The sequence below is a fragment of the Salarias fasciatus genome, chromosome 19 (genome assembly GCF_902148845.1).
Source record: "Salarias fasciatus chromosome 19, fSalaFa1.1, whole genome shotgun sequence".
NCBI lineage: Eukaryota > Metazoa > Chordata > Actinopteri > Blenniiformes > Blenniidae > Salarias > Salarias fasciatus.
Genome location: NC_043763.1, coordinates 15139423 through 15151444, shown reverse-complemented (window position 1 = coordinate 15151444; position 12022 = coordinate 15139423). Strand labels below are relative to the sequence as shown.

The 12022-nt window shown below is 47.5% G+C and overlaps 1 protein-coding gene across 3 annotated transcripts in view; it reads right to left on the bottom strand.

The window, feature by feature from the left end:
* Window positions 1–226: 226 nt before the first annotated feature.
* LOC115406324 (apoptosis-stimulating of p53 protein 1-like) overlaps window positions 227–12022 on the bottom strand; it is a 40822-nt gene continuing 29026 nt past the window's right edge. The window contains exons 6-24 of one of the 3 annotated variants that reach the window (XM_030116274.1): window positions 11827–11883; window positions 11594–11714; window positions 11393–11472; window positions 11134–11304; window positions 10907–11047; window positions 10436–10631; window positions 9986–10114; window positions 5642–5709; window positions 5336–5555; window positions 5019–5246; window positions 4684–4902; window positions 4445–4595; window positions 4308–4345; window positions 3851–4218; window positions 3621–3758; window positions 2110–2243; window positions 1531–1697; window positions 1241–1440; window positions 227–778 (exon numbers count right to left, since the gene is read on the bottom strand). In XM_030116274.1, the coding sequence (XP_029972134.1) occupies window positions 737–778; window positions 1241–1440; window positions 1531–1697; window positions 2110–2243; window positions 3621–3758; window positions 3851–4218; window positions 4308–4345; window positions 4445–4595; window positions 4684–4902; window positions 5019–5246; window positions 5336–5555; window positions 5642–5709; window positions 9986–10114; window positions 10436–10631; window positions 10907–11047; window positions 11134–11304; window positions 11393–11472; window positions 11594–11714; window positions 11827–11883 (2868 nt within the window). In that variant the 3' untranslated portion in view covers window positions 227–736. The remainder of the gene's footprint in view (window positions 779–1240; window positions 1441–1530; window positions 1698–2109; window positions 2244–3620; window positions 3759–3850; window positions 4219–4307; window positions 4346–4444; window positions 4596–4683; window positions 4903–5018; window positions 5247–5335; window positions 5556–5641; window positions 5710–9985; window positions 10115–10435; window positions 10632–10906; window positions 11048–11133; window positions 11305–11392; window positions 11473–11593; window positions 11715–11826; window positions 11884–12022) is intronic. The other 2 variants (XM_030116275.1, XM_030116276.1) reach the window with 2 other exon arrangements.

Sequence of the window (12022 nt, the reverse complement as noted above, 5' to 3'; positions counted from 1 at the left end):
GCTGCTGTATTTCCAACGCCGTTCCCATACGTCACTTCCCCCTCTCCAGCTTCACTTTCACGTCGTTCCTTCTCACACATGCCTTGAGATCGACCAGCATTTTCAATCTACTGCATTTAAAGTGCTCCACAGCAGTCTCGGACAACACACGTGCTACATTTACTGCCGTTGGGGGAAAAGTCAAATAAAAACACGCCGTTTGCTTCAGCTGATAAGGTTTGCATCATAAACTGAGTGTTGTAACCTGTTTTTTTTTTTTTGTTTTTTTCTCATTAACACCGTATAAAAATAAAGTGACATTTAAAGCTGAGAAGATCCGACAGACTGAATGTTATAACTCTAAGCTCATGTTTCAATGCTCTAAGCTGGGTGGATCTTAAAGCTGCGGCCAAATGACTTTTAACTTTTAATACTCTTTTTTTTCTCTCTTCTTTTATTGAGCATCTCTCATGCTGCTGAGCTCTTGTAAAGTTGCCAAGCTATGATCGCTTAGAAGAAGAAGATCCAGACTTGTTTCATTTGCCACCGCAGCAAATCTGTGAAAACAGACTCTGCTTCAACCAGAAAGTGACTCAACTCTGACCAAACAAAGGGTAAATAGTGGCTCTACTGTTGCTCCTCTCATCCTCCTCCTCCTTTCTCTCAGCCTCCACCCTTTTCTTCCTCTTCCTCCCCCTTTTCTTCTTGCAGTGTGCATGGGTCCTCGGTGAGCGTGCATGTGGCTCTGCTCTGGGCTTTATGCCAGAGAGCGTTGTCTGGGTTTGATCCTTGGATACAGCTGCAGAGAGAGAGAGAGAGAGAGAGAGAACGAGAGAGAGAGAGGGAGACAGAGAGAGAGGGAGGGGAGGGCAGGGTCAATACATGATGTTAACATTGTTCTCGGAGTGCCTGAACACGATGAAGGTGGCCTAGAAGATGCTGTGTGAAGGGGGAATGTTGAGGAGAGTTTGACAAAAGCAGGCCAGTTTATTACTAGACATGGAAACCTAATGTGACTTTGGATCACAGGAAATCCACATGCGCACAGGGAGAACATGCACTTTTACTGCCTGCTTTAAGTATTTTAAAATTCCTATGATATTTTATCAGTTTTCTATTTTAACTGATGACCACTGCTAAACTACTTCTCTCAGTAATTTCAGTCATTTTTGTTAAAGTAAACAGTTCCATTTTAATCTGATGATCAATTCTCATACATGAATCAAGCAGTCACACAAAATGTGACGTGTGAGTTTCTCACCCCGAGCAGGTTCCTGGGGACGTATCCCTCGCGGTCGTTCAGCCGAGCCCACCACCACTCCGTCTCAGTGTCGTCGCGGCGGCGCAGCACGGTGAGGGCGTCGCCCTCGCTGAAGGACAGCTCGTCGGCCTGCTGGGCGGTGTAGTCCCACAGCGTGTACACCAGGCCTTTGTTCATCACGCCCAGCTTCTCCTGCACACCTGCGAGGCGAGGAGGACACGGTGTCAACGTCCTGCTAGAACCCGAGTCAGTCCCTCTGAGTGTGTGTGTGTGTGTGTGTGTGTGTGTACCGTAGAGGAACTGCGAACACTGCGTGTAGCCCTCCTCCATTTCTTCACATTTGTCTGCTGCCGTTTCCACGTCGCTGATTGTCGTGGCGAAAATGGCCGCCCCCGACTCCACCAGCATCTTACAGAGGTGGACGCTGTTACAGGAAGCTGCGCAGTGCAGCGGTGTCCTGAGAGGGAGGGAACACATCGCATCAGATCGCCGGTTCTCACTCCCTCGAGGAAAAAAACTGGTGGCCAACCCCCCCCAACCCCTCATATCTTAAACATCGCAGTGATGACAAATGAGTGGACAAACTCCCTCCTACAATAAGCTTTGTGAAACTGGGCGGCAGTGAGTAAACACAAATTCACTCAGCTGCATCGGTAATTAAATCAGCCAACTTCTGCATGATGAGTCTCATTATTTATGGTAATCTCCCCCCTCTAATGCTGCAGAGGCAGCTGAGTCCGGACTGAATTTGGAAAGTCAATTATCTCTGTCACTGCTCCAGCCTCACAAACACAGACTCTGCGTCGGTTCAACTCCCCGCCGACACCCCCGGACCGCCTCTGCTCTCCTCTCCTCTCCCAGATACTGACCATCCGTCACTGTCGGCCGCGTTCACGTTCACTCCGAAGTCCAGGAGGAACTTGACGATGTGGTGATGGCCGGCGCACACGGCGTTGTGGAGAGGAGTTATGCCTTCGTCGTTGGGCATGCTGGGGTTCTCCACCTTGGAGACAGACATGATGAACACACAGAGATAAGTTTGTATGAGTTACAGCCTGGAAATACAAAAAAGAAAAGAAAAAACAGCCTCAGCCTTGGTATCAGCTTGAACATGGCCTCATTTCATTCCTGTCAAAGTGGGAACTACATAAAAAGTGTTAGGGTGCCAAGACGGACTGCATAACTCTGGATAGTGCAATGATTTCATAGCGACTTGGGAGATGCTGAGCGAAACAGCCTCAGGGTCTGATACCATCAACTTCTGTGGACGTGAACAATCTGACGGTTTCCTTGTGAGATACAGTCTGAGTTTGCAGTTTGGAAAGTCAGCAAGTGAAGGGTGTCAGAGACAGATGTTGCTGTACTACTAAAAACAAAAAATTAAGGGCTTTTAAGTGTGTGAGTGTGCGTCCTCATCAACAGCTCTGCCACCCGAAACCCCGCCTCCCAGCAACGACTCCACTCCTCATCAAAGATACAGAAAATTGCTGCTCTGAAGAAGCTTCAAATCTGCCCGTTTAGGACAAATCTGTTGAGGCAGTCTGCACGTGGGTGTAATTACTGGCATGGTAAGCCTTCTTCTGTTCAACACAGATAAGTTACCAAATCAGAAGAGCCAGAACCGAGTTGCATCTGATCGAATTCAGCCCCAGAAAATCCACAGGTTTCATGTTTGCGGTTTGTGATTTGAGCCTTTTGCACAAGCTGTTGCATCACAATTCAGACAGATTGGTTCAGATTTAGAAGAGTAGCGGGAAGAGTTCAAATTCAGCCCGACAGTAGCTTCTCTTCCACTTTCCTTCCATATGAGGACACAGTTCACATGTTTGAACTCTCCACACTGTAAAGTTTGGCGTCCCACAGGGTTCTGTACTCAGCCTCCTACCTTTTACTGTATAAATTACTATTATTAAATTTCTGTTTTGATTTTTGAATTGGAAAATGAAAATCAAATAACCACTCATTTTTTGTTTCTTCCTAATGTACTTTTCTGAAACCAGTGCGCATGTTGTGAGCGCTCGTCCTTGACTCCCTGGCTCCTCACAGAGGATTTCACTCAACCTGAATGTCCTTTCTGATGTTCTAACTTCTCTTTGTCCACCTTGCAGAGCCTGAGGAAACGTTTGTCTTTCAGAGTTTGCAGCACTTTCATCTTTTGGAGGTGAATATAGCATTTTTCTGTACGTGTACTTCTGCACATCTCAATGCGTCACACTGGTTTAAAAAGGATGCCATCGAATGAGTCCAGCTCTAAAGGGAGAACAACTTTCTGTGATGATTCAAGTCTTCACGTGAAGACGGTGTTGGGAATATACAGGAAGACAGCTTGACTCAACCCACAAATAAAGAAACTGTGAAACATAAGAATATGAGTTTTCACCTCATAGATGATTCTCTGCACCAAGTCGAACTCTCCCTCCAGGGAGGCGTCCAGCAGCAGAGCCAGAGGGTTAAACTTCACTCTCAGGCCGTGGCCTGTCCGCTCGGATGCCGGCTTTTTCAGGTTGGTTCGCTTCACCTGTGAAGAGACAGACACAAAAAAAGGCTTATCGATGAGAGAAGTGGGAAGTTCGTGGAGAGCCACTGCTTTATAGTGTCCACTGTGCGTACTTTGGGCAGTGAGGGCGGGGCAGGAGGCGACGGAGCTGGGGAGGTGTGGCCCCCTGAGACGGGCGTGGGACTGGAGCCCTTCTGGTTGTTGTTGTTCTGGTCCTCGGGCCTGCTGGGGGCGGGCGAAGGGCTGGGCTGGGCCGGCTGGGACGCGCTGCTGACCGTCTTCACCGCCGCCGTCTTCTCTTTGGGCGTCTCCGCCGCAGCGTGAGGTGGTGACGAGCGGCGGGGGTCCGAGTTGAGGTTCTGGCCTTCGCTCTCCACGACAGTCGCACTGACGAGCTTGTCACCAGACTCTAGGTTCCCGTTGGCAGAGTGGATGTTGTCCATGTCTCCCAGGAGGCAGTCTGGCTGGTAGAAAGTGCTACCTGGAATAAATAAAAGGAGAATATTTTTAAATACGAGTTCTTGGATAAACTCACTGCTGCCATCTGTCGGTGACATGACAGAGTCTCACCTGAGCCTCCCTCCATGCCTCCCGCCAGCGTGTTGAATCTGTGAATGTCAGACAAAACACAAACTTTAAATATCTGTCATTATTTACTTGAATAAACTTTTATTCTGTGATAGAAGACAACAGGAAGCAGCTCAAACCTCTGGTACAGTAGTTTCTGGATGTTTGGCCCCTGAGGCCCCTCGGGTTCAGTGATGGAGCTGCGTTTCTTCAGGGGCCGCGGAGCGTTGCTGAGGCGTCTTCGGAGGACCTCGAGGTCCGCATCGCTCTGGTACCGCAGCTGGGAGTGAGCTGTGACGTACGGGGAAGGGACATTCAAATATTGTAACAAACAGGCTGAAAAGTCTTGGTAGTTTTTGATGTGTCCTTGGGTGCCTACCAACAGGGGTGAGCTTGGTGGGGCTTAGAGGGCGGGGGATGTTGTCCACGCTGGGTGGGGGGAGGATCTGTGAGTCGGTGCTCTCTCCTCCACCTCCTCTCCCTCCATCTTTATCTGGAGCATCCTCCCCTGCTGCTTTCCCTCCTCCTCCTCCTCCTTGGAGGAAAGGGACTGGGGACGGAGAAGCGGAGGAGGTGGGGAGGATGGGTTTACCGTAGACTGTGGAGACAGAGAGGGCGAAAGGACTGGCAGTGAGCTGCGTTCCAATGCAGACACGGTAAAAGTACGTGATGACGAGGCGGCTGAAGCCAGACTTCAGTTCGACGTTCACTGACCTGCTTTCACAGCCGTCCTGTTGCTGAGGGAGCCGTAGTTCTTGGCCTGAGGCTGCTGGAGGTACATGCTGTAGATGGAGCTGCTGTTCATGGTGGCGGGGCCCTTCCTGGGGGACTGTGGCCTGGAGGGGTGGTCGGGGACGTAGGGGCGCACGGCCACCGCGGGGGGGTGATCGGAGCGCTCGGTTTGTGGGGACAGTGGAGAGGCCTGCGAGGCGCTGGAAGAACCTGGAGAGCGGGAATTAAAAGAAAAAAAATGTCAATAAAATTGAAATAACTTCCAATAAACATGAAGAGACATTAAAGTGATTGATCACCTTGGCCAGAACTGGGAGGGACAGAAATACGCTGCTGTATTTGCTGTGAAGAGACGGACGCTGCGGAAGAGGAGGAAGAGGACGGAGGATTGGCGGCACTGGATCGAGGCCAGCCCAGAGTACCGGGCGCCGAGCGGGGAAGCGAGCTGGTGGCGGAGTGGTGCCCCGCTGTCTGGTGGGTGGCGCTGGGGTAGGTACCATAACCAGAGGGAAGCTGCTGCTGGGAGGGACAGAGACAGAGGTGAGACGGCATAACCGAAAAGTTCAGACAAATCAAAGCTTTAAAACAACAGTTTCCTTTAGTACCTGTTCTGGACTGTTGGTCCTCCAGTCCGGGACGCTCTTACTGAGGCTCGGCCATGACGCTTCATTGGCTTAACAGAGAAGAAGAGAAGCGGATGAGCGAGGGAGTCAAAGAAGAAGAAGATTTACAAAAAGTCGTTAAGGGGGAGAAAGAAACACTGTAATTAGGAAAAAGACTAGGAGGCGTTTTCGGACCAGAGGAGAAGTTACCCTCTCATAAAATGGCCACACAGAAACCATTTCAGTACACACGGCTTTTGTTTGTGGGGAACTTTAGACTCCACAGACTAACTGCTTTGAGACTTTACAAGCGGTGACAACGGGCACAGTGATTGGAAATCATGTTTAAATTCCAGGTAAACAAGAGAAGGTCTCACACACACAGGCTGCGATTTGTGAAGAAACAAGTGGCCGAGATGTTTCTGACTGAAATCAAGGTCGAATCATAGAAACGCACTGAAGACAAACACAGTTATAAAATAAGTTATACAGCAAAACCATGAGTGGAACAAGTACAATGATTAACTGGCTTCCACTCTCAAATTAAAGGCCGGTAACTTGCACACCTCAGATGATCTTTAATAAAGACTGAAGTTGCTGAATGAAATCTTTTGAAGTAAAATCAACAATGAAGGCCTTCATCAAGTCCAATTTGCTACTTAGTGAAAAAGTGGAGCTTTGAACCCTTGTGTTACTTCACATTACTTATATGTAGATCAGAAAGGCAGAATCCCACATATATACATAAAAATCGAAACCTTGTATTCAAACTTCTAATCCGTGTGTAGTTTTTATGAAAGTTTAAACGTCCTTTTGTTTAGTCTGTGTGTAAAATCATGTTTAGAGAGTCTGAATTGACATGTCAGTAAATGAACCATCGGAGTGGTAAACTCTTCGTCTGTTGTTTGTATCCAGTGGAAATGAGAAGAGATAGAGAGCAGCCCCCCGTAGGGAAATCCCGAGAACTGTCCGGTCCGAAAACGCAGGGCATCTATTCGTACAATCACCATGGTTACAGAGGTACGGCTGTTAGTGGTTAGAGGGAGGCGGGGACATGATGAGAGGACTGAACTACGTCACATGATGTGTTCTAATACAACGAAGGCTGAAACACTATCAGTCAGAACAGGAAGTTATTGTTGAAACAAGACACTAGATTGCACCGTAATGCTTCGGCACTGAATGACATTAAAATATAACAGCGGCTAAATAAACGCCGCTAATAGAGGCGTGTAAAGATGTTACAGTTTTTTGTGTTTATTTCCAAAAAGGAAACGTTCCTCAGCTGTTCAACATCACACAGATTCAACTGCGCTTTTCTCCAGCTCCAGTTAACAAGGTGAGAATCATTTTCTAGCTCTGCTGGTTTAACTTTAGACTGAGCTCAACCTGCAGCACTTCGCTCAGACTCAACATGTTGGTTTGATGGACTCAATGCCCGTTTCTTTTTTGCCCCTCATTTCTCTTGAGAAGACTTTGATGTGAAGAGATTTAAAGGCCTACCTTATATGGAGGGACGCTCAAAAGATCAAAGCTCGGGCTGCTATTTTTCTGGTAAGTTCTTTCCAGAGAAACATTATAAATGGGTGTGAGGAGGAGCAGCGAATACGAGTCACGTCGCTATTTTTATTTAATATTATGACTCCAAATGCAGGGCTTCAAGTTATTGAGACTAATGAAAAGCATTTGTAGTCCGAGGAAATGGCTGATGGGTGTTTTCACTTGAAAAAAAAAAATCCCTTGTTTTGGATGAGAGTATTAAAATCCCTGCAGAAAAATGTTAAGCTCTGTAAAAATGTAACCCACTGCACATGAAACGTTGCAGGTTAACCGAGCCTCAGCCCCTGCAGGGACGCCGTTACATAACCTGACTGGCACTGAGATCAGAGCGCCGCCGGTCCCTGAATCTTGTTCCACCGTTGCGCATTAACATGCAGGGGTGAAGGTCAGTGTGTTTAGAATATCACTCTACCCCACTAAAGGCTAATTAAACGCAGATAGACTTGTGAATGAGTCCCGCGGCCACTTAAGTTATTACGCAGGATATTTATGGGACGGCAATGTGACTGCTGAAAACGCGCAGGCATTAAAAGCCACACTGATTGAATGAGAAAACAAAAAGAGAAAAGCTCTGAGAGAAAAATACTTTCTTCACTGGGTGACAAAAAAATGTCACATTTGGCTGAAATTCAAGAAAAGTATCTTTTTAAACGGTTACCTAACCGTTTGGCCCACATGTCAGCGGCGCGGAAGCGTCACCGCACTGACACCAACCAGACTAATGCCGATTAACTAATGAACCTGGGAGCGCTGCGGTCGGTGCGCTAAGCCGTGCCGTGCAACCTGGCGACTGCCGCTGCTGTAACCCGCTGACCCCAGGAAGGAAACTGTCACGACAGGAAACAAACAGTCAGCTCGAAGCCGCGGCCGGAAACTTGGCTATCTGCCCGAGAGCCCAGATTGGAAGGAGTCGCTCGGCCCGACGGAGTCCTGCAGCACTGCTGCATGTGACCGTGTGTTTTAAACAGCAGTCAAACCACTTGTTGATGGCTGTAATTTTAAAACACGGCTTTAAACTTTGATATTTGATAAATACTACAGTTCAGAGCAGTTCGGATCACATTGGTCCATTTTCTTAGTGAGACTGCTTCAGGTTTAATATCTGTTTAGATGCACATCCTTCACTTTATGTGGCACTTTTGTAGTATGTGCTCTCTTTGTTCTGGCTGTAGATGTCAAAGTTTGTCTTCTATATCCTTCATTTTTCCCTGACTAACCCTTAAACCCAACCCACCCAAGCAGGGTCTGTGTTTTGTGTTTGTTTCCTTCCTGTTAAAAGACAGTTTTCCTTTCCATTGTTGGAATATTCGAATGTGACGCACCAGGGCATGAATACATTAGAAATTGCAGTCAAAGTGATTTCTTGGAAATTTTAGCAAATATTTCCTATAAAGTCACAGTTTGACACTTACAAACTGTTAATAAAAGCCATTTCTTTGGAATACCTAACCCCATCATTAAACACACGCCTGAAATGTGTTTCTTTTAAATAACAGATTCTAATTCGAGCTGTGAAGTTTGTTGTGTATTATTACTGCAGAGTGAACCTGATGAAAGCGTCCACAGCCGGTATGACTCCTCCTTACCTCAGACCGCCGTTATCTGACTCACACACACGCCATCCATACTGTGTACAGCCGGGAGTAAGCACACCTCTGACTTTCTTTTGTTCAATTGTTGTGCCGGCCTGGCCAGTAAGACTGTTGACATGATTTACAACCATGTATTTTCCACATTACATAAGCCCCTGCAATAAATAGAACCGCTGGCATTTGCTTTGGCATTCAGGAACACAATGGGATTTGAAACAGTGCTCTTTGAAAACTGTTTACTTGGTTAAACTGAGACAGTGTAAATGTTTTGCCAGTGCACGGGACTATTTTTAAAAGTATGTTATTACAAGGAGTAGGTTTGGACTGTGTTAGATTTTGCACTGCTGAACGACCTGGACACTGAGCAGTGAAAAGAGAAGGGAAAGACAAAGTTATGAGTGGAAAGACTAGCACTGCTCTTGCATATGTTTCAGCTAAATGCAAGATTAACATCTACACTGTGAGAAAAAATGAATACAAAGGCTGGAATGTTTTTTTGAAATTCTAAAGCTCATTGATCTGCTCGCATTACACACATCCTAATAGTGTAGGCGATTACTGAATAAGGATTAATGTTCAGTCATAAGTATTGACTCTAAGCTTATTTTACCAAGCAGTTAAGCTGGGTGAACATTTAGCTATTTGTTGATTAGTTAGACTTAGAATTCTGCTTCTATTACAGAGTTGTTTGACATGCGTTTAGGAAGGCTAGTTTGTCCGTCTGTTCTTTCCATTCTCTTCACTGTTTTGTCTCTTTATCAGCTTCCTTTTTTTCCAGAGCAATCCACTTTCTACTTTTCCAGGCTGCAGAGGGAGACGTAAGGAAAAAGTGACAGTGGTTTGCCCCTCGGTTGATGCTCTGAGGCTGGGCTTCCTGACCCCGAGCAGCTGCTGGCTAACACGGCCTCACACACACATGACCCTCACGTTTTAAGGTCACTGATTTAATTAAGCCCTCTCTCTTGACTAGCTTATTTGGATAATAGCATCGACATAAACCCTCCGTGACCTGCTGGAATGATTGGCTCGAGCTGTGTGATCCTAACTGGGTTATTGGTTATTGGTTCATGTGTAACCTTTTAAAGATGTTCACGCAGCAGAAGACAAAAGTTAAAGCTCCAAGTGCAGTTAATCTACTACCAACAGATCTAGGGGTGAATCAGTTTTTGTTTCTAGCGACTTCTGCAGCACTCACTGCTGTTACTGTCGTCCCTCTGAGGGGACCGAGGCCCCTCCGGCGCCTCGGGGGGCTCTGACAGGACGACGTCTAAATCTGACACTTTCCATTGGTTGGGAGACTTCCTGGTGCCACTCCTGTCCTCCTCTGCACCGCCGCAAGACACAGCCACACGACAAAGAACGGGAGAGAGCGGCAACGGGGAGCCAGAATACAGCACCGACAGCAACCACCAACAACACAACACCACGAAGCAACGACAACACGATCACATCAATAAGGAGGTAGATCGATCGATCACATTGACGAGAACATCAATGACAACAGATAAAGGGGGAGGAAAAAAAAAGGAGGTGACAAACAGGAAAAAAGAAATACAATGAGAGCAAGTTAGAGCTCATGATGAAAAAACAAGGCAGAGAATCTTCAAACAGCAGGAGAAAGAAGGAGGCCGGCGGCTCCACCAACCTGAGAGGGAGCGGATGTGGCTGAGTGGGGTGGGTTTGTGTGGCGGGTCGGCCGGCAGGGGGTACCCCGCCTCCTGCCTCCCCTCGGCAGGGACCTGAATGTAGGGGCAGACGGCGGCCACCCGGCCAGAGACCCCGCCGGCGGGGTGGGAGGCGTTCTGAGGCGACGACGGGGCCGCGCCGTTCATACGGCTCAACTGGAGGGACGGGAAGAATCGAGTGTGAGTGGAGCAACCATGAAAATATAACAAGAGGCAGCTATGAGATGACTGCGATAATCTGATCTGATAAGTCCACATTAGATATAAGATAATAGAAAAACCCTGCTTTACATGCATCATTCCATCATCAGATATCACATATAAGACTATTCACTTTATTTACACGTGTGTATGTCAAAAAAGAAAATAAATCCTGTTTTTGGGTAAATTCTGAGTTGCTATATAGAAGTGAAACGAGTGAGATTTTGTACTTCTGCTCTTTTCTTATGCAGCCGCTCTCTCAGGTCACTGATGCGCTGGTCCATCACCGTCACCTGGGCGTTCCTCTTGTTCAGCAGCTCCTTGTTCTGAGCCAACTTGCTGCTCTGCTCTAGGTTGTGACGGTTACGAGCCTGAAACACAGAGCGGCGCAATTATTCTCGGACTCTGACGGGACCTGATCTGTCTCTGAGGTCTGCAGGCGGCAGGTCTGCTGTACCTGCAGCTCTTGGTAGAGCTTCCTCAGCTCCAGGGCTGCAGGGCCGGACAGAGGGGAGCCTTTATGGCCAGCGGTTGGGCCTTGGGACCCTGTGTGCGCCCCTCCATGACCTGGTGCGACAGAGTGCAGCTGAAGGCGTCCTCTCCTCAAATCATCCAGCTGCTGAGTCAACTAATATTTAAAAAAAGAGTTAAAAAACAAACAAACAACTAACTAGTAAATGAGTAATAAACAGAAAATGAGAAACGCTCCGCAATACCTGGTCTACTCTGATCACTGCAGACTGCAGCTCCGCCTGCTTCTCCTGGAACAGGCTGCTCACATGGTCGATCTCTGCAGCTGGAAACAGCAGAAAGAAGACGCTCTGTTGTTGTAATACAAGCAGATTCAATTCTTTTTTGTTATGCAGCTATAAACCAGTAAGTATCACTTGTCGTCTGAGCTGTGCGTTTGGGCTTACAGAGGTTCCCGTTGATCAGTTTGCTGTAGTCCACCTGGCCTCTCATGGCTCGGATCTTCTTCAGCTTTGCCTCCTGAGTGTCCACTCGCTCCTTCAGCCGCTGCAGCTTCTCGGCTTCGGACTGACGAGCACAGAGACAAAACTTGACGCTGCTGTCTGCGACCTGGTTCGTAAAGCGGCAACACGATTTGGTGATTTATAGACGGGCAGACATGAAGACACATGGACCCCACCTGTGACTGGCCCTGGTTTGACCTGCCTCCCTGCTGGAGATACCTCAGCCGCTGCTCCTGCAAAAATAAATAAGAGCATCAAGTCATTTTCGGGTAATATTCACAAAATCTTCACAAATCCTCTGTAGACTTGACGTTTCCTCACTGTCTGCATTTGTCAGTTTCTGCCATTTTGACTTAAGCTACAAAAAGATGA